General features: G+C 44.7%; 1 protein-coding gene across 4 annotated transcripts in view; it reads left to right on the forward strand.

Annotated features, from left to right (window-relative positions):
- Window positions 1–18,878, forward strand: part of LOC126266992 (synaptic vesicle membrane protein VAT-1 homolog) — a 106,575-nt gene extending 87,697 nt beyond the window's left edge. For 3 of the 4 annotated variants that reach the window (XM_049971735.1, XM_049971733.1, XM_049971734.1), the window contains 4 exons: window positions 1,717–1,927; window positions 14,761–15,018; window positions 18,109–18,350; window positions 18,423–18,814. In XM_049971735.1, coding sequence (XP_049827692.1) covers window positions 1,717–1,927; window positions 14,761–15,018; window positions 18,109–18,350; window positions 18,423–18,572 — 861 coding nt within the window. In that variant the 3' untranslated portion in view covers window positions 18,573–18,814. Of the gene's footprint in view, window positions 1–1,716; window positions 1,928–14,760; window positions 15,019–18,108; window positions 18,351–18,422 lie in introns of all 4 variants that reach the window. The other variant, XM_049971732.1, reaches the window with a different exon arrangement.
- Window positions 18,879–21,888: the final 3,010 nt, after the last annotated feature.

The following is a 21,888-nucleotide window of genomic DNA, read 5'->3' on the forward strand; positions in this document are numbered from 1 at the left end:
GCGGCTCGTCTGCACACACAATGCCGCGGCACATAATATAAAGCTTATGCAAAGCCGGGTGAAAAATTGTTACCTAACGGTAAATAAAACATCTGCAATCACTTAAATTGCTTTAAATAATGCATCTGATTTACTACACACACTGAAAATCGTACAGAATCAATCAAACTTTGTTGGGAAAGACCGTAACTTGTTATGTAGGTTGTTTTCTACACTTTCAATATCATAAAACTAACGTGAATTCATTACAGACGAATGGAAAAACTGGTAGAAGGCGATCTCTGGAACATCAGTTTGGATTCCGTAGAAATGTTGGAACACGTGAGGCAATGCTGACCCTACGACTTATATTGGAAGCTAGATAAAGTAAAGTCAAACCTATGTTTCTAGCATTTGTAGACTTAGATAAAGCTTTTGACAATGTTGACTGCAATAGTCTATTTCAAATTCTGAAGGTGGCAGGGGTAAAATACAGGGAGCGAAAGGCTATTTACAATTTATACAGAAACCAGATGGCCGTTATAAGAGTCGCGGGGCATGAAAGGGAAGCAGCGCTTGGGAAGGGAGTGAGATGTTATTCAATCTCTATATTGAGCAAGCAGTGAAGGAAACAAAAGAAAAATTCGGAGTACGTATTAAAATCCATGAGGAAGAAATAAAAACTTTGAGGTTTGCCCATGACACTGTAATTCTGTTAGACAGCAAAGGACTTGGAAGAGCAGTTGAACGGAATGGAAAGTGTCTCGAAAGGAGGAAATAAGATGAACATCAACAAAAGCAAAATTTGGATAATGGAATGTAGTCGAATTAAATCGGGTGATGGTGAGGGAATTAGATTAGGAAATGAAACACTGGAAGTAGTGAAGGAGTTTTGGTATTCGTGGAGCAAAATAACTGATGTCAGGAAGTCGTTTCTGAAAGTATTTGTATGGAGTCTATCCATGTATGGAAGTGAAACATGGACGATAAATAGTTTGGACAAGAAAAGAATAGAAGCTTTTGAAAGGTGATGCTACAGATTAAATGGATAGATCACATACCTAATGAGGTGTTTAATGGGATTGGGGATAAGAGAAGTTTGTGGCACAACTTGACTAGGAGGGATAGGTTCGTAGGACATGTTCTGAGGCACCAAGGGATCACCAATTTAGTATTGGAGGGCAGCGTGAAGGATAAAACTCGTAGAGGGAGACCAAGAGATGAGTGCACTAAACAGATTCAGAAGGATGTAGGCTGCAGTACGTAGTGGGAGATGAAGCAGCTTGCACAAGATAGTGGCATGGAGATCTGCATCAAATCAGTCTCAGGACTGAAGACGACAACAAAATTCGTGTCGTTGGTGAAAATTCCCGCCAATCTGAGAACTTCAACGAATGCACCAGCGTTTCATTCTGATAACTGTCTCAACGTCTGCACATATGCTGTTCTGTAGAGGTGACACGTCTGCCAGTGGAACACAATGTAACTTAAACATGATTACTGTAGTTCGATGTCTGTAGAACTGTTTGGTCGCAGCCATTCAAAAGGCAGACTACGGAATTTCATGATTTTCTTAGAGACCCACGTCCTTTTTCTCCAGCAACTGTGATATACAAACTATGAGCACCTCAATAGTGCTTCATTTACCTCGTTCAGTTGTTAGACTAAAACAATTTTTATTCATGCACCTCACGTAACAGTATCGAGACAAGTTTTTCAATCACGTATTTGTCCCAGGTGGGACAAAAAGTTCTTTGTTTGCAGATGCAAGGTGGTCTTTTCCGTCACACCATCCAAGTTCCAAGAAGAAACTGTTTTCTGCTGCCGGACTACATTAGTCCCAAAACCGCTGTGGGTCTCGGACTTAACTACTTGATGGCACACTTGTGTTTGTTCGAATTTGGACACCTCAAGACTAAACAGGTCATTTTCATGCAATCCATAGGAGGTACGTAAACAGTGTGTAATATTATAATGTTTGTATTACATAGTGACAGCAAGAAGTTAATCTACTACGTAGGAGAGGAAGAGATCTTGTATTGTGATGAGGATTAAGCAAACCAACCAAAGCTGGTACCAACGTCTAGTTGTTCTTGTGTTAGTAAAAATACAGTAAAAGCTACCATCCCTTTATAGGGAACAAACTTGTCCTTTGCTCACCTACTTACTCTGAGGTCAGTAAATCCTAAACTGTCTCGGCCAAATGATTTTAAGGAAATCCAATGGCTGGAGCGACAGGGAGAGATGTTAAGTGTTTATAGTAAACCGTTTACTTCAACACAGAAAACACACTGGTTGCATTGCTTTCACACGCAAACTCTCCAACACTAACAAACTGCTATACACACTCGGACATAATACAAGCATCAAAAAGTTTTGTATCACCACGGTTCCCAGAACTCATGAAGAAAGACGTTGACTGTGGATATTGTATCACAAGACACAGTCGTTTTCATTGTTCAGAGATGTCACTACCCCCCCCCCCCCCCAAAGATGTATACAGTCGTGCATGAACAGTGCCTAAGAGGCGGAAGTGATCAGACAGCCGGTCGTTTAGTCATTCCACCAGGAAGGAGGTACACGGCTCATGGTGCCTGTAGTTCAACCATGCTTTGACGGCCAGCACCGCGCATCCGCATTGTTACTTAGTGGCAGGAAAGGTTCTCGGCTATCCATCTGCTGACTCCTACCACAACTGCATGGAAGCCCAACTGACAGTTTTCTAAGTCCAACTGGAGGCATTGCTCCGGCCAGTTGTGATGGCCAGGAAGTGTAGCTTACGAACGTTATCCTTGTCGCCACAGAATGTTCCATCCTCGCACTTCTTTATCGCACTTTGTCCAGACTCGCTGGTAGCTGAGGCGTGCTGCAACGCGATTTACTCTTGGAGACGTGCTATCTGCGTTTTTTTAACCATCTCCTACTATTGCAAACAGTTCCGTGCACAACGTGTCGCACTCTTCTGGACAGAAAAAAGCTGGATGATTTCCTTTGCTAGTTAAGTTTCACTTCCTCTGCCGTCTTGTGGAGTAATCACCATCGGCTCTCCACTTCCAAGGTCCATTCCCCGATTTCTGGCTTGTCCGTTGGAGCAAGAGGATCGACAATGAAATCGTCTTCAACACCGTGGGCTGCTATTTTGTGAAGATTTCCAGCTCCACTCACTGTCACCCCGCCTACCTCCATTGGAAATGAGTGGAGCTTCTCGGATGATACCCTTCTCTTCCCAGAAGCGTGACTGCTACAATGCCCCTTGTACTATTCGGGATCTAGATCATGCTCTCACTTCATTCCGATCTTCCATCCCAGGGCAAGACGATATTACCATCCCCCTCTGTTGAAACTGATCCGTCTACCTTTCGCAACTACATTACGAGTGTTTCGCTTATTCCTCTGCACGTCGGTCCATCTTAAGCCGTCTTAACAGAATCCACCATCGTGGAAGACGTTTGTCCGCTGGCGCATTTTACAGTAGCCTGGTTGAGAGTTTATGCAGAATCTGCCGAACTACCACTGGCATACCACCGTGATGTCGTCCTCTGCAGAAACGCGTGGCTTGTATCTTCCATACCCAGCCACAAACCCCGAGTTTCCTTCTCGAATCTGATAGCTTGACCGCCGGTATGGAGTGCGCCTTCCTTCTGTTAGCTCCCAGAATTTACTTTCAGCTAATGCTCTGGCAGCTTAACTTCACGTTTCCTGCCACGTTCCCGATTGCTGTGAACCCTTCACCGCCTTAGCCTAGTGCTGCAGCCATTGTTCCTCTTGGACTTCATTCTTTTCACAAGGACACTACTCCAGATTCGGTCTCTCTCTTTAAGTTTCTCTACCTTCGAACACAACTTGCGATAGCAATCTCGTATATATTGATGACTCTAAGACCAACCGCAGTGTCTGGTGTGCCTTTGCCATTAGCACCGACCTTTTTCGGTATTCGCTTCCAGAAAACTAATCTATTTTTACAACAAATTTCTTCATCCTCTATCAGGCCACCTAGTACATCAGGCGACACACGCTTTATAGTTGACATATGCTCTTATGCTCTCAGTGCCCTCCAGAGCCTGTGTGTTCTGTGCACAGTCCATCCCCTAGTTCAACGGGTCCAAGTAATCTTTCACTTGCTCACTGTTGAGGGAGCCGCCGTGATGTTCTCGTGGGTTCCCGGTCACCGATGTCTTACGGGAAATAAGGCTACTGACACTATCGCCAAGACTCCAGTAGTCCTACCTCGGCCTTCTATCTCTTGCATGATCTCAATGTGGCCGTCCGTCGGCAGATGGTATCGCTTTGGTATCACCACTGGTCTTCTCTTCATGGGAGCAAGTTCCGAGAAAGGCAGCCTCTCCCGACGGCTTGGTCGACCTCTTCTCGGCCCTCTCGTCGCGGTTAGATCATTTTAGCTAGCTACGTACTGGACACTGTTATTTTAGCCATCGCCATTTGTTACTTCATAATCCCCCCTCACTCTGGTGTGTCATCTACCTTCGATGGTTCGTCATTTGCTGACCTAATGCCCCTTTGTAGCCGCATACCTTCCGGTGTAGGTTTGCTGTCTGAGCTATCGGCCGTTTTAGCGAACGACGTGGGGGCTGTCGATTGCGTTTTCTTTCAAAAAATGGTTCAAATGGGTCTAAGCACTATGGGACTTAACATCTGAATTCATCAGTCCCCCTGTACTTAGAACTACTTAAACCTAACTAACCATCACACACGTCCATGCCCGAGACAGGAATCGATCTTTCGACCGTAGCAGCAGCGCGGTACGGGACTGAAGCGCCTAGAACCGCTCGGCCACCGCGGCCGACGCATTTTCTTTCTATCCGTTGTAGAAATAAGGCGAATAACATTTAATCATTGGTTAGGAGACTCCGCTATCTCTGCGGCGTATTTTGTGGACGTTTCTCCAAATGGAAGTCCTTGGTTTTTAGCTTTTCCCTTCCGTCGATTGGGCTTAATGTATACTAGCTTTTATCTTCTTCTTATTGATATTCCAAGTTTATGGCATGGCCGCTTATGCCCTCAAGTGCTTTTGCACCCTAAAGAAAACAAAGGTTGTGTGTATACGTATCAATTTATATTGTTAAGAGTGTATCTATCTTAATATCCGTAATTCCTTATCATTCAGCACATGTAACAGATGTAAGCCTAACAAACCCAGAGCATTGAAGTAAACAAAACTTTGCTTTTCCTGTCACTGTTTTCATCCTTCATCCTCTATCCCTGAATCTGAAGCTAAAATTCTTATTTACATATAATTTGGTCACTGTTAGTCATATAATCAGGTGAAATCTTGAAAATATTAGGCGTAATGATTATGTTGCTGAGTGCATAGTTTGTTACACAAATTCGACAGACAAGGATATGTATACCTCTCGAAATATTAAACATATTGTTTCATCTACTCAACCAAAAATCTCCACACCACTTCGATTTACTCCGAAACAATGATTTTGCTCTGCTGTATGATCTTTGTACTTTAAAAGTGTTTCTGTTTTTGTTATATGTTCTTTGCACATACCGGCTTTTAAATATGTAACAATTTTTATATGAAGTAATACGATAGAGAAAGAAGCCTGTGACAACTGGATATATTCCATTTTAGTTCTCATTTTTTATTTCCACATATTTGTCAAAGACCTCCACAGAGTCATATTCCGAAAGAGTGCTTTGTTTCTCTACTGGATAATGCGCCAGACTACCCAAAAGCCATAACACAATAAACTCGTCATACTGATACAAATAAATCCACCTTATGATAGAGCTTTGAATCTTTCTAAACGTATTATAGAAATCAATTAAATAACAACTCGTAATAATAAACTTGTCTTCAATTTCAATAATTCACGGCAAAGCCTAACCCAAAATGTCCTCATAGCAATATAGAGTGAATTCCATGAATTATACAAGATCTTGCGATGTCCTGATTTCATAGATGAAACACTTACATTATCATGGGAGGTTGTAGAAAGGCTGCATTAAAGACCTAACGGGAATAAATTCAGAAGGAGCAGTTAATTAGAATAGAAAACTTTTAAGACATTCAGTCAACTTTAATTCATTGCGAATGTGAAGTACCTTCATTAAACAAAGGGAGATTGACCTGTGCATCCCACTGCTATAGCAAATTGAGCACCAGTTCGCACCAAAGTGACACAACGAACTGTTACAAATGACACACTTAAAGGAAAGCTCCGAGCCAGGCGTCCTGTAGCGTGCATTCCAGTGACTACAAACCATCACCATTTGCCCTCAACCCCCCCCCCTCACCCCCAGGGGGTCCACAACCCTTCTGTGGATACATGCGTAGCGAGCATGGGACGCCGAGCTAGTGCAGTTCTCCTTCCTTTCCGGGCTGCCCCCCCCCCTCCCCCATCCCTCCTCATCACCAATCCCCCCCCCCTTACTTCCCCTTCACACACCCTCTTCTTGGGAGTAATGTATTGGGCCTTCGTCTGGAGACAGACGTTTGAAGACTCCAGGATCCTGTCTCCTTTGTTCTTCTCCATCCTCAGGCTTTCTTCCTCTATTGGTCTTTACCTACATTCACTCTTCTCCTTGCTTTCATGCCCTTCTATCTCTGTCTTATTCTCCTTGCCCTATTCTCCGTGTCTTATTCTCCGCTTCGGCGTTTGAGATCCTTTGTTCTATCCCTATCTCTCTTTCCTCTCTTCTTTCCTCCCTGTGCGTGTCTGAAGGCAGACCCACGTGTTCGCACGCATAGCCAGTGTCGGGGTAACGCGTAATTCCCCGCCCTGGGCAGCCAAGTAAGGCACGCACGTACCCCATGGTAAAGGCCAGGCCCAGGGAGGGGTGACAGCCTGAGCTGTTACCTTCCAAATGTGCCGGTTGGTCCCTCCATTCGTTTCTTGGTAGGTGTGACCTGAGGTGTGTACAATCACCTAAGACGGGAGTGCACACTGAGAGGGCCCCCACAAGGAAGGAGCGCGCCATCGGAGACGCTGGCAATCGTGGGGGATTCATCAACAATGGATTTTTCTTCTTGTTCTTCTTGTTCTTCTTCCCTGTCTTCAGCCCAAACAAGAAAGCTAGACGAAACTCCTGTTCCGAAAATTCTACCGCCAGGCACTGAAGTTTCTTGTTGTCACAAAATCTGACGGTCACGATTTCTCAACAATCAACCCTTTCGTCATTCAGAATTGTGTAGATGCGATTGCAGGACCAGTGAAATCTTGTACTTGGTTGCGCAACGGTCCCTTGCTGTTGGAGACAGGGAGCGCCTTCCAGGCCCAAAAATAACTTCGAGCAACTCTTACACACATTTCCTGTACGGGTGCAGGCCTAACGCACCTTGAATTCGTCGTGTGGCGTGGTGTAAACCAGGGCACTCGATGGACTAACTGATGAGGAGATTCTGTCTTTCCTATCTGATCAGGGAGTGACGGCCGTCAATTGGGTCATGAAAAGGGTCGACAAGAACCTCATACTGACCTGAACCAAATTTTCCTGACATTCGACAATGTGCAACTGCCTTTGCGAATGAAAGCGGGTTATGAGATCATTTCTGTTCGGCCGTACGTACCCAGCCCTATGAGGTGTTAACAATGTCAGCGGTTTAACCATACACGGCAGTCTTGTTAGTGTGGCTAAACGCGTTACCTGTGGCAGGGACGCCCATGAGGGTGACTGTCCACCTCCATCCCCTCGTTGCATTAACTGTATGGGCGACCATGCTGCCTCCTCTCGCGACTGCCCCGTCTACAAAGACGAGAAAAGTATACAGGAAATTCGAGTGAAAGAGAAGGTGTCGATCTCGGCTGCTCGCAAGTTATTCAATAGCAGAAAGCCCACTGTGCTTCCGGCAGGTCAATACAGTACTGTTCTCGCCTTTCCTCGGCCTACCAGGGAGGTAGCTACACAGATATGCTATCTAACATTTAGCGATTCGGTCGTCAGATCGGCCAGTGCCTGATCAACGTCTCCTCTTCCTCCCACCAACCCTAAGGCTCAAACATAATCATATGCTACTGCTAAGATGAGGACCTCTAAATCAGATGCTCGGACCTCCAAAAAAGAACCGACACGAGAAGATTTCTTGCGTACATAAACTTCACAGCCATCAACTGTTCTTTCGACAAAACGGAATTCTTCAAAGAAGGCTCATAGAAAGAAGAGTTCTCAATCTCCGCCGAGGCGCGTTTCTTCTTCTGCGTTACCCAGCAGTTGCCGTCCCCGATCATCTTCAGTTTCGCTAGGTCGCACCGCTGGTAGCCTATCATCTGCCCTTTCACCGGCGGAGGAAGCAACCCCTCCTGACCAGCTCAGGAAGGTGGCAGACGCAACTGTTGATGGACCATGACTCGCCACCTATCAATTGCAGCAGAAGTGCTCCCTTGAAGCCAGCCCTCAGCGGCCATCGAGATGACCCTTTCTTGTTTCTTCTATTTCTTTTCGTTTTCATAATGGCACTTCAATGGAATATTCGCGGCATTCGGTCCAACTGAGAGGAACTAAAATTGATACTTCGAATGCATTGCCCACTTGCCGTAGATCTCCAAGAAACGGTTACCCCCATGCGATCGTATTGACCTAGCGCACATGCCTCCGTGCGTTCTGACCTACCCTCTGCGGCAGGTATTCCGGCTCATGGAGGGGCCATGTTACTGGTTCGTGATGATGCCTATTACGATACAATCACATTGCACACAGATCTGCAGGCGAATTACTCTCCACACTTTCACATTATCCATTTGTACTGTTTACACTCCATCGTCTGGCTTTACTAGGGCAGACATGATACAACTGATTGCTCAGCTTCCTACACCTTTTCTGTTGATTGGAGACTTTAATGCCCACTATCCTCTTTGGGGCTCTCCAGAATCCTACCTGAGAGGCTCCCTCTTGGCAGACCTTTTCAACCACCTCAATCTAGTCTGCTTAAATACCGGTGCACCTACATCCTTTTCACATACCTGTTCCCACTTGGACCTCTCAATATCCACTATCCAACTTGCACGTCAGTTCGAGTCGTATGCTCTGTCTGACACATACTCGAAAGACCATTTCTCCTGCGTCATCCATCTCCTGCATCACATCCCTTCTCCACGTTCCACTAGCTGGAACATCTCCAAAGCCGACTGGGGGCTTCTAACCTCCCTGGCAACGTTCCACGATCAAAATTTCTCCAGCTGCGATAGTCAGGTCGCGTACCTCACGGATGTTATTCTCACTGCTGCTGAATATTCCATCACTCGTACTTCCTCTTCTCCACGTCGAGTCCCAGTCCCCTGGTGGACTACAGCTTGCAGCGACGCTATTCCTGCTCGGCGACATGCTTTACACACCTTCCAACGTCACACTAAGATGGCGAACTGACAGTTCCACATGACACCGTGCACAATGTCGTCGTGTTATCAAAGAAAGCAAAAAGGCTTGCTGGGTGGCTTCCACCAGCTCATTCAACATACTCCTCCTCCGGTTGTCTGGGGTGGCCCGCCCGGCTATCTGGCACCAAGGTCCACTTCCCGACTTCTGGCCTAACTGTAGCGAATGAAGTCCTTGTGGATCCTGAGGATGTCTCAAATCCCTTCGGTCGCTTTTTAGCGCAGGTTTCGAGCTCTGTCCATTACCACCCTGCCTTCCCTCACCGAAAACACGCAGAGGAGGCCCGGCAACCTTCTTTCGAGTCTTTGAATCGTAAAAGTTACAATGCCACCTTCGCCGTGTGGGAACTCGAAAGTGCACTCGCCCGGTCCTGATCCTCTGCTCTGGGGTCCTGTGGTATCTATATTAAGATGCTGAAGGACCTTTCTCCTGCAGGTAAAGGCTTTCTTCTTGGCGCCTATAATCGCATCTGGACTGAAGGTAAAGTTCCCACACGCTGGCGTGAAGCAATTGTTCTTCCCATACCGAAACAAGGAAAGAACAAACACCTTCCTTCCGGTTATTGCCCCATCTCCCTCACCAGCTGCGTCTACAAGGTGGAGTGCATGGTAACATTTCGATTGGTTTGGCTTCTTGAAGCTCGACGCCTCCTTACCAAAGTCCAATATGGCTTTCGTAGGCACCGCTCTGCTGTTGACCACCTAGTTACCTTGCCGATCTTCATTATGAACAACTTTTTGCGCTACCGCCAGACGGTGGCTGTGTTCTTCGATTTGGAGAAGGCTTAAGACATCTGTTGGAGGGTGGCCATTATCCGCACTATGCACACTTGGGACCTTTGCGGTCGCCTCCCTGTTTTTATGAATGCTTTTTTAATGGATCGAATGTTCAGGGTTCGTGTGGGTTCTGTTTTGTCAGATGCCTTTCGCCAGGAGAATGGGGTGTTCCAGGGCTCAGTTTTGAGCGTGTCCCTTTTTTCCATAGCTATCAATCCAATAATGGATTGCCTTCCAGCTGACGTTTCAGGCTCCCTTTTCGCGGACGACTTTACGATCTACTGCACGGCTCAGAGAACATGTCGGCTGGAGCGCTGTCTTCAGCGTTGTCTAGACCGTCCATATTCCTTGAGTCTCGCAAACGGTCTCCGTTTTTCTGCTGAGAAAACGGTCTGTATGAACTTCTCGCGTTACAAACAGTTTCTTCCACCATCCTTACATCTCAGTCCCGTTGCTCTCCCATTTGTGGAGACAACAAAATTTTTAGGTCTTACATTTGACAGGAAACTTTGCTGGTCTCCACATGTGTCTTACTTGGCTGCTCATGGTACCTATTCCCTAAATGTCCGTGTTCTCAGGGGTACGTCATGGGGAGCAGATCGAATGGTCCTGCTTCTCTTATATCAGTCCATTGTCCGATCAAACCTGGATTATGGGAGCTTTGCCTACTCTTTTGCCTGGCCGTCCATCTTTCGCGACTGGAGCATTCTGCATCAGCCCTGTTGAGTCTGTATGCCGAAGCTGTCGCATTACCGCTTAACTACCGGTGCGATATGTTGCTTTGTCGGTACGCCTGCCGACTGATATCAATGCCCGTCCACCAGTCATATTTCTCCTTCTTTGACGACTTTCTCGGCCGACAATACGGGCTGTATCTCTCTGCCCTGTTACCTCCTGGAGTTCGCTTTCGTTGCCTGCTTCAGCAACTTGTTTTTACCCTCCCTACGACATTTCGAGTGGGTGAGAGCCCGACGCCACCTTGGCTCCACGTTCAGCTTCGCGTTCACCTTGAACTCGGCTCGCTCCCAAAGGAGAGGACCGCGGATTCGATATACCGGTCGAGGTTTGTCGAACTTCGTTCGAGGCTCGCTAATAACGTCTTTATTTACACAGATGGCTCAAAGACTACTACTGGCGTCGGATGTGCCTTTGTCGTTGGGGATGATACTCTTAAATACCGGCTCCTTGACCAGTGTTCAAGCTTTACAGCTGAGCTTTTTGCTTTCTATCAGGCTGTTCACTATATCCGCCGCCATCGTCATTCTTCCCGTGCCATCTGCTCTGATTCTTTGAGCGCCATTCAGTGTCTCCGTGACCCATATTCGGACCACCCTCTCGTGCAACGAATTCAGCCGTCCCTTCAGTCGCTAGCTGATACCGGCGCTCGTGTCCCTTTTTTTTTGGTGGATTCCTGGCCACGTTGGTGTGCCTGGGAACGAAGCTGCTGATGCTGCGGCCAAGGCTGCTGTCCTCCTGCCTCGGACAGCTTCCTTTTTTGTCCCATCAACTGATTTTAGTGGGGTTCTTTGTAGGCGCGTTTCATCATTGTGGTATGAGGCTTGGTCCTCTCTCCATGAAAATAAGCTTACGGCCATCAAACTAATCCCGACGGCTTGGACGACCTCCTCACTGCCCTTCCCGGCGAGATGGGGTCATTTTGGCCAGGTTGCGGATTGGGCATTGCCGATTTAGCCACCGCTACCTGTTGTTCGGTGACCCTGCCCCGCAGTGCCCCTGTGGTCATCCATTGACGGTGCGCCATGTTTTATTGTCCTGTCCCAGTTTTCTTCACTGTCACGTTGTCCTGTCTGCCGTCTACCTCACAGGAACTTTCAGCTGATGAGGCTCGAGCAGCTTCTCGTGTCCTTAGTTTTATGACATTGATGGACTTGTCCAAAGAGATCTTTTATTTTATCTGCGTCTTTGTAACTATTTTTTTGTGTTGTTCCCTTGCGTTTTTCTACGCTATTAGTGCATTAACGTTTGTGACTGGGCGCTAATGCCCTAAACAAATAAATCACCATTTGCGAACATAAGTGGTGTAAAGCGAGTTCATTGGAGAGCAGTGTGGAGGTCTGTTGATTTTTCTGATGAAAGTCGGTTCTGCGTCATTGCCATTGATGGCCATGTGCTAGTTAGGAGGAGACCAGTTGACCTGCATCCAATCTGTCTGCTAGACACACCGGACTTGAGCCTACGAGTTATGGTCTGGCGTGGGATTTCGTATGCTTGCAGGATTACTCTTGTAGTCATCCCACACAGCCTGACTGCAAAATTGTACGTTACTCTGGTGATTTGACATGCTGCTCATTCGTTAACAGCATTGCAGGTGATGTTCTCCGGTAGGATTAATCTAGCCCACATACTGCTCTTCTGACACAACATACTATACAGTGTCTCGACATGGCTTGGCCTGATCGATCCCCAGATCTGTCTCCAATCGAGCACGTGTGAGACCTCATCGGACAATTCCAGCGTCAATCACAAACGTGATCCGTCCCTGCACTGACTGACCAGGTGCCCCGGCAGGGATCGCCGTCCCACTGACTGACATCCGGAACCTGTTCAACCCGTCTGCATGCTTGGATGCAACATTCTGGCGGTTACACAGGTTATTTATGTAACAGCATTTCATGTTTGGAGTGACTTATCCCGTGCTTAGATTAACCTGTTATCTTGGAATGTTAATAGCTTACATACGTTAGCTAGACAAATGTATTCTCGAAATTTCATTACTCTACATTATCTTTTGGTGTTGCCATTTTTTCGTCGGAGTCTAATCACAGCGTACATACAAGTGTGAAGGGAAGGGAATACACATTTGTAAATGAAAAAGTATTGTAAATAACATTAGCCACGAATAGTAATGGTCACCGCTAAGCTTCACTGCGCAAGGGTATGATATGTGGAGTGTGGCGTAATGCTCACCAATGCCATTCCTGTATTCTATAATGAAATTGGTTTAGGTACACATGGACAGGTGTGCACACGAAGTAACCTTCGTAACAATAGTTTAAGGGCTATCTGAAGTATTGTCCAATAAGAAAAAATGTGGCATCCTGTTAATGGTTTGGGCTGGTTCCATTTCAAGTTACTTCGCTCCAGTTTGCGCTTGAGTGCAGGCAGACTAAAAACTAGTTGACAGCTGACATTTACAGCCTGATGTTAAGGCGTTGTCGCGACAAAATGGTTCAAAATGCTCTGAGCACTATGGGACTAAACTTCTGCGTCCCCTAGAACTTAGAACTACTTAAATTTAACTAACCTAAGGACATCACACACATCCATGGCAGAGGCAGGATTCGAACCTGCGACCGTAGCGGTCGCGGGGCTGCAGACTGTAGCGTCTAGAACCGCTCGGCCTCCCCGGCCGGCTAGTCACAACAAGTAGGATTACAATCTGAAGGGAGACACCTAAGCTCACTGCTCTCCAGGCTGATAGAAAATCGCTTCGATGTATCTGACACAGACATGTTGCGTATAAAGTGCTTTAAATTATTGTACGATATAGATCTCTCTCTAGTGTTTCTAAGGATGTCAAAAATCAGATCTCGATTTTCAGGGCGATAGGTTCCGCAGCTGCGATGAATTTTTTGAAAGGTTTCTTGAAGCTTTCAGCTGCCATTCTCTTTGTTTCTTACACGATTGTACACTTTCGATCTCTGACCATTTTCAAGTATCTAAAACGGAAGCTTCATGCATTGGTTACAGTAGTGACACTTGCGACTTCGATGTACGAAAAAGTCATGTCTATAGATATACTAAGTACATTATAACTTACTTTATGGATGATTTTTTAGGAGTAGCTTATGTCATATGCGCCGTTGCTCCTGTGACATCATGTTATGCTCATAAAATAAAACAGATGTTCACGCTATTTTAGGAGCACGTTACTTTTGAGCAGGTGTTGCAGATCTCTTATATAAAACGTACTTAACACTAGGAAGATTAGTTATTTTACAGAAATTTTTCTACTTAACCTGCATATGCTTCTGTTATCATTTATATTTAATTATCGTTCATCATTAGTGTAAATATTTGTTCAGTTTTTGAATAGTTAGTACAAAGATCTTGTATATGAAATCTATCACAGTACCCTAATGAAGCAGTACTGAGAACTAAGAGCGTAGAGTAAAAAGTGCTTTATGGTTGCCTGATGTTTCGTATTACAGTCATATTTACTAATGAGTGCAGTGATAATTTTACATTCTATGCTTCTGTAATGCTTCCCTGTAGAATTGGTAGAAATATGTCTAGGAATTTCGCAGTTCTTTTTGCTCATTTAAAACTGTCTGACCTTTTAGATGGATATAAATTTCAATTTCTTGTGTAACATCCTTGATTTTTCCTTTCTGTAACTTGTGTAATATTTGAAGTGATCCATCTACACTAGGTATTTTGTGGTTGGTGTCTTAAGTGTGCAACAAATGTGGATGGGTTAGTGTCACTTATAGTCCTACGCTCCTTAAATCGTATACTAACACACGCTGTGCAGCCTTGTAATCTTGCAATAAACACCCATAAATTAAAAGTACTTCTTCACTGCAGCCACTTCTCTTAGAATTAAGCAATATGCAATGAGATATTCAATTATTTAATGCTACAAGGACATTCTTAAAATTTTGTGTGGTGTAATAACTAGCTTACTGACCTTCATTTGCAGGTGGCGTCGGTACAGCTGTAATTCAGCTTGCGCGAACAGTTCCTCAAGTCACCATTTTGGGGACAGCGTCATTTTCGAAACATGTAAATCTGAGATACCTTGGCGTGAAGCGTGTATTTCGCCACGAACAAGATTATGTAAGCAAAATTATGGAAGCGTACCCAGATGGCGTAGACCTGGTGATAAACAGCGCCGGTGGAGCAGATATTACGAAGTGTTTAAGTCTGCTTAAACCGTGTGGAAGGTTGGTTACCATTGGTGAGTGTACTCTCTGTAAGAAAATTAAGCTGCTAAAATAAAAAGAGGACTATTGTCTTTAGTAGACGGTAGATTTGCGACTCTTATTGTTTAAAAAAACGTGATGTCCACGAAATTACAAGGAGCAAGTCTTGGCGTTAGGAAATCCAGCAGAACCTGGAAGTGTTGTGTACCTTCCATTCCACCTTCTAAATATAGTTACTTCCTGTCAAACGTTGTGAATGAAATATGCGCTCATTTTGGTCCTGTAGCTCTAATAAGGTATTGCTATTGTGTAGCAGATTTCTGGCATTACTTGAGCGTTGCATGACTCTGTTCAGCAATGACGATATTTATTTAGCCATTGTTCGCTTGGTGGATGTTTTTCCGCTAGAGCATGTTATAATAATTTAGACATCGTCTCTTCCTAAATAATTTCTTAACCAAGCCAGATATACAGGGTGTTACAGAAATGGACTTGCACTGGCTGAAATTTATTAACTGAAGTATTAATGATAGCCTGATCCAAAACATGATTAACTTGTGGCTACGTGGTGACCTCGTGACTAGTGTGAGAAGCCACCTATTTGTTTCTAGTTTTCAGTTCCCAGTCACTATACGAAATAAGATGGCTGGAAACTTGTCTTCTGAGCAAAGATAGTGGATTTCAATGTTTTATTGGAAATATGCAAAACGTGAAAGTGCAGAGATAATGCCAGTAGTAGTTTGGTACTGCGCCACCGTCACGTATAACAATAACAAGACTAAATGATACGAAGAAAGAACTGTAGGGCAGGAATAAATCGGTAGTGAAAGAACGAGGGGTGCGCGCAATGGTCCAAGCTCTCACAACATCCGCAGAGAAGTCCATACGGCGAGCTGAGCGCGTATCAGTTGCAAGCACGTAGTGTTCACCACATTTTAAGGCGAGCAAAGTGTAAACCGTACACTCCCAGGTTGTTCGACGCGAGGACGATCCAGAGAGGCGCTTCGAATTTCGTGAATGAATTTGCGATGATGAAAAGGTGACTTACATTCTTTGGTCTGATGAGCCGACGTTTAAATGGAACGGAACCATCGATTAGCGTGTGTACTGGGCAGGAGATAATGCACATTTTACGTAATAACAAACTGTTAATACACTTCACGGGTTTTCAGTGTAACGCGGCATGTGTCAGAGGATTTATCGATTTTTCTTTTTTGGAAGAATAGTGACGGGTGAGGGTACTTCACCATGACGCAGGAACGGATTGTACCAGCTGTAACGAGATGTTTTTTCCGAAGAAGACAGTGAACCGTCACATTATCGTCGTGACCTGTGGCAATTCCTGGATGAAATATTTTTCGAGAGGCTGATAGGCCGACGAAGTGTAGAGTTTCCAAGAAGATCCCCCGATGTAACGCCATTACATTTCTTTCTATAGGGAACTCTTAAGAACACCGTCTACTCCGGAAAGCAACGTACGCTGGATGACGGGGCAGAGGTGACTGTGATGGCCTGTGAATCTATCCAGTGGCAACCATAGCACGTGTGTGTTGTCGATCTGTTCCGCAGCGTTGCAGACACTATTGTTGCCGATGGAGGACGTTTTGAACAACAGTAAAAAATCAGTAATGTCTCGACCATTTATGTAACTTACAAATTCATAGTTCTTATTACTTTTCTTAGAATTATTAAAGTTTAAACAGTGTAAACCCCTTTGTAACGTGAAGCTGAAACGACTTACGTAATGACGATCATGTCTGATTTAAACTGCAGAAGAGTAAGGTACAACCTTTGGTAGTGATCTTAGTGTTCTTATATCTCGTTTAGAGCTGGGTGTCTGTTTTTTCCAAGAATAGGGCCAGGATGATTTAGTCCTCTCGGAGTAACTAGCAGAATATTGTTGCAGTACAAAACTTCTGATTGGTATTCCTGCTTTGATTAATGCCGTGTATAGATCGTTCAGCTGTCTTTATAATGATGAGCATTCCATTACCTCACGACTGAGGCGTAGAAGTTCATTTGGGTGAGCTCCGGAGTATAGAGGTACTTTCATTTCGCACAGATGAGGCGGGTAAAATCGATATCCCAAGCTGACAGTTATTGTAGATGTATAGGTTTATATTAGTCTGAGAAAACCATGGCTGCCTAGGGATATGGGACTGTGCACGTAGTGGTTAATGGGAGCACTGCCACATTCTTTTCATTCCTGTAGGATCTGACTGTTAGAGAGACAAAACATCACACCCTGCCTCTACAGTTAGTCTTCAAATTCATTCCAGAGTAAGAGTTATTCTTGTTGGTCTCACAAATATATGAACTAGTGTGGTAAACTTTCTTCAGGCCGAACCAACCAAATCACGTAACCTGTAAGTAACCTCAGATGTAGCTAAAAGTTGGGTTATGACCAGTGTCGTGGTGGGTTGATTCATTGCTGGTACATTGGGATGGAGTGCCATTTCCCTCACGTAGACGATCAATGTAATTCAGTCAATTGAGAACTCTTGCAAATGCAATTAAAGAGCAGCGTCAAGGAAGACTGCGTGAAGTGATGCTACTCCACGATAACGGCCGCCTTCAGTCTGCTAGACTGACAAAAAACACTATACACGAGTTAGGTTGTGAAGACATTCTGCACCCACCATGGTCACCTGATCCTCCGCCCTCAGATTTTACATTTCCCGCTTTCTATCCAACAACCTACAAGAAACTTCATTTCCGGGTGAAAATGCGCTCCGAACATGGCTCGACGAGTTCTTCGCCTGAAAACCAAATGTATTCTGCAGTCGCGGAATCGAAAAATCACCCTGGCGTTGGCGGGCTGTTGTAAATAGTAAAGGGGGAAAAATATTTCAAATGGCTCTAAGCACTATGGAACTTATCATCTGAGGTCATCAGTCCGCTAGAAGTTAGAACTGCTTAAACCTAACTAACCTAAGGAAATCACACACATCCATGCCCGAGGCAGGATTTGAACCTGCAGTAATAGCAGCAGCGTGGTTCCGGACTGAAGCGCCTAGAACCGCTCGGCTACAGAGGCCGGGTAAATAGTGAAGACGAATATATTATTAATGATTAAGGTCTTTGTTACATGCATAAGTTCGTAACTAATATTTACATTGTTCCAGGTACAAACAGCTCAGCGAAGTACCCGAAAACTACCTTGTGGGGACTACGATCAACGTGGAATACGAAACGAATACCATCTTCAGACATAATCGGCAGGAATCACGCAATATCAGGGCTAAACGTTGGTCACTATCTCGAAAACAACCAGAAGAAAGTGCGCTCCATACTCGACCACGTCTTCCAGCTGCGGGCCGAGCGCACTATTAGACCTCGTATTCACTCCGTTTTAGATTTTGAAAGGGTGAGTTTTTCACGCAACAGCGGCTAATGTGAAAGTGGAAATATTACCTGTAGCTTCTGGACATTGTTCCAGGTTGGTGAGGCGCTGGCGCAGCTCTGGAGGAGGGAGAACTTGGGGAAGGTGCTGCTCGTCGTTCAGCAGGACTCTCCCGAACTGCGAGTGCGAGGAGGAGACGCGCTTGCAAGCGTCGCTGGGGCGGGCCGGAGCGTCGCCACGCTGTGACCCGAGGGCGGTGGCCGTATGAGCAGTGCAGCCTGAGGTGCGAACGGAGGCGGCAGCCACGCCAGGTTGTAGAAAGGACGCACACAGCTGAATCTACGAGGAATCGCCTTTGAAACCTGCGAAATCAGTGACACTCACTAAAACTTGCAATATCTTATATTCATTCTACACGTTAACAACGTTAAAACAAGTGGAGTGTCTTCGTTGTTGCAACAACTACGCCAAAAGAGGCACTGTAAAAATGTCGAGCTTTAAAAATATACTCTGTCGCTTTTAAATGCATGCAATAAACTTGCTTTACTCAAATGGCCTAGTGTATAATAATACTCAGTCCTTCCCATCATTTTCTTATTTTTCCGCTGCAACAATGCTCTCCTCCTCCTCCTACACCCCCTTCTTTTTACCTTAAGTCTTCACACCCGCTTACTATGTTAGTATGTATCAAGCACTGCTATGCACTTTGCTTTTATAAAATAGCACCTGATGATCCTACATTTATAAAATAATACCTGAAGCTTGTATTTTGTAACTACATTGACCCTAAATACCATAAATTGCATTATAGTTAGATGAAAAGGAATGCCTTAGTCAAGAGAAAAGACATGTTAGTAATAACTAACATCTTGGTTACATAACAAAACTGGTGCATAGTTTTGTCTTACCACTAAATTGAAACTGCCTGGCAGATTAAAACTGTGTCCTGGGCCGATACTCGAACTTGGGAAGTTTCATATGAGCGCACACTCCGCTGCAGAGTGAAAATCTCATTCTGCAAACATCCACCAGGCTGTGCCTAAGCCATGTCTCCGCAATACCCTTTCTTTCAGGAGTGCTAGTTCTGCAAGGTTCGCAGGAGAGCTTCTGTTAAGCTTGGAAGGTAGGAGACGAGGTACTGGCAGAAGTAAAGCTGTGAGGATGGGGCGTGAGCAGTGCTTGTGTAGCTCAGTTGGTAGAGCACTTGCCCACGAAAGGCGTAGGTCCCGAGTTCGCGTCTCGGCCCAGCACAGAGTTTTAATCTCCCAGGAAGTTTCATATCAGCGCACACTCCGCTGCAGAGTGAAAAATCTCATTCTGACTTATTACTAAATTCATAAACTAACAGAAACGTACCTTGTCACTGTAATATAGTAACGTAAAAGAAGGAAAAATACTACTTAGTATCCGCAATGTGTTCACATCACGATATAAATAATTAAGAAAAGAGACATTGGCGTCGCTGTACGTTAACGTAGCTCTACCATTTTTCTGATCTAAATTTTATTGTATATCTAAAGTGGTTATATCTAATATTCGAGATTGGAGTATTAGATTGTATCTCTGTAAGAGGGTGTTACGAACGTGTTTTACAAGGACATATTAAACAGTTAGTCAAACATCCATCTTCCCTTTCCTGGTAACGCCTCTGGTGATCCAAAGATAAAGTGATTCACGGTCTACTGATTTGTTACTATCTCTACAGCTCTTTTGACAAATGTTAACGTCATTTGATGCACCGTGTCATGGATGCAGGTCACAGCAACGTATTTGCTGTTAAAGGCTCCATAGTGTGTGTTAAACAGTGCGTAGGGACGACGGTTCAATCCCGCGTCCGGCCATCCTGATTTAGGTTTTCCGTGATTTCCCTAAATCACTCCAGGCAAATGCCGGGATGGTTCCTTCGAAAGAGCACGGCCAGCTTCCTTCCCCACGCTTCCCCAATCTGATGGGACCGATGAACTCGCCGTTTGGTCCCTTCCCCCGAATCAACCACCCAACCACCTAACCACCTTTGAGTTAATGTTGTTTATTCGATGTGCACACTGTCCGCCCCCAGTAGCTGAGTGGTCAGGGCATCAGAATGTCCATTCTAAGGGCCCGTGTTCGATTCCCGGCTAGGTCGGTGATTTTCTCCTCTCAGGGACTGGGTGTTGCGTTGTCATCATCATCATCATCATTTCATCCCCAGCGACGAGCAAGTCGCCGAAGTGGCGTCGAATCGAAAGACTTGCACCCGGCGAACGGTGTACCCGCCGGGAGTCCCTCGTCACACGACATTCACATTTAATGTGCACACTGTCAGACATAATACGTATCTTTGTCATGCAGTCTTAACTTGTAACTGACAACTAGTTTATCAGAGCAGAAATGTTTTTTTCGACCATGACATGCCATGCAGGCAGGGCACACATATTGTAATATGTAAGTAATGTTTTCAAATACATAATGACGTCATCTTACTATGTCCTGCACTTTAGGACGTATACGCTTTAATAATATGCACTCCAGCATACATTTGAGATCAGCTACAAAGCCAAAAGCATGATTGTGTGAAAGAAATGAACAATTAACAGATGGCGGAAATTTCTTTTAAAACTATAATAAAACTATAGTAAGTTTCCATGAAACTGATCTACTGATTTCGTAATAATTCTACTGATACATCTAATGAAACAAAACATGTACTGAAGGAACGCTTGAGGCAGTACTGACCCTACGTTTTACATTAAAAGATACACTGAACAAATGGGAGACGGACGTGAACAGGCTCCATTTTTACGCCTCAATCTCAGTGCGCATTAATCATGATTTACAGTGCGGAGGAAATCGCAGTTTTGTATCAACAGTGAATTGCATTAACTAAACCTCTAGAGGGAAATTTATTTAATCTACATCTACATCCATACTCCGCAAGCCACATGACGGTGTGTGAGGAGGGTACCTTAAGTACCTCTATCGGTTCTCCCATCTATTCTAGTCTCGTATTCTTCGTGGAAAGGAGGATTGTCGGTATGCTTCTGTGTGGGCTCTGCGAGTAATCTCTCTGATTTTGTCCTCATGGTCTCTTCGCGAGATATACGTAGGAGGGAGCGATATACTGCTTGACTCTTCGGTGAAGGTATGTTCTCGAATGTTAATTACGTGTTATAGGTTAAGAATTAGAACATTCTGACTAACAAAGAATTTTATAATACTCATTCCCATGCTGGTACCATTTTATAGTGCATCATCCATCTAATAGGATTCAAACTATGGTAGGATACTATCAACATTCATAGGAACACATTACGCCTCTCGTTTTGTAGTTTGTAGTATGTCTGAGGAAGCATTAAACTCTTATTATACCACATAATTATTTTTTTTAAATTGCAGCTAAAGCTAAGTGCAGAATCACAAACATAGAAAATTTCTGCCATGTATTGGGCATAATACGGAGACAGTCCCATTCTTCACTAGGTAGAGTTCTGGTGATCATAGCTCACACCATTCTGAAGATACATGTACCTAAGGTTATGAAAATGTAGTTCCTACTAAATCAGACCGTTCAGTGCTTTTGACT

This window comes from Schistocerca gregaria, chromosome 4 (assembly GCF_023897955.1).
Source record: "Schistocerca gregaria isolate iqSchGreg1 chromosome 4, iqSchGreg1.2, whole genome shotgun sequence".
Taxonomy (NCBI): domain Eukaryota; kingdom Metazoa; phylum Arthropoda; class Insecta; order Orthoptera; family Acrididae; genus Schistocerca; species Schistocerca gregaria.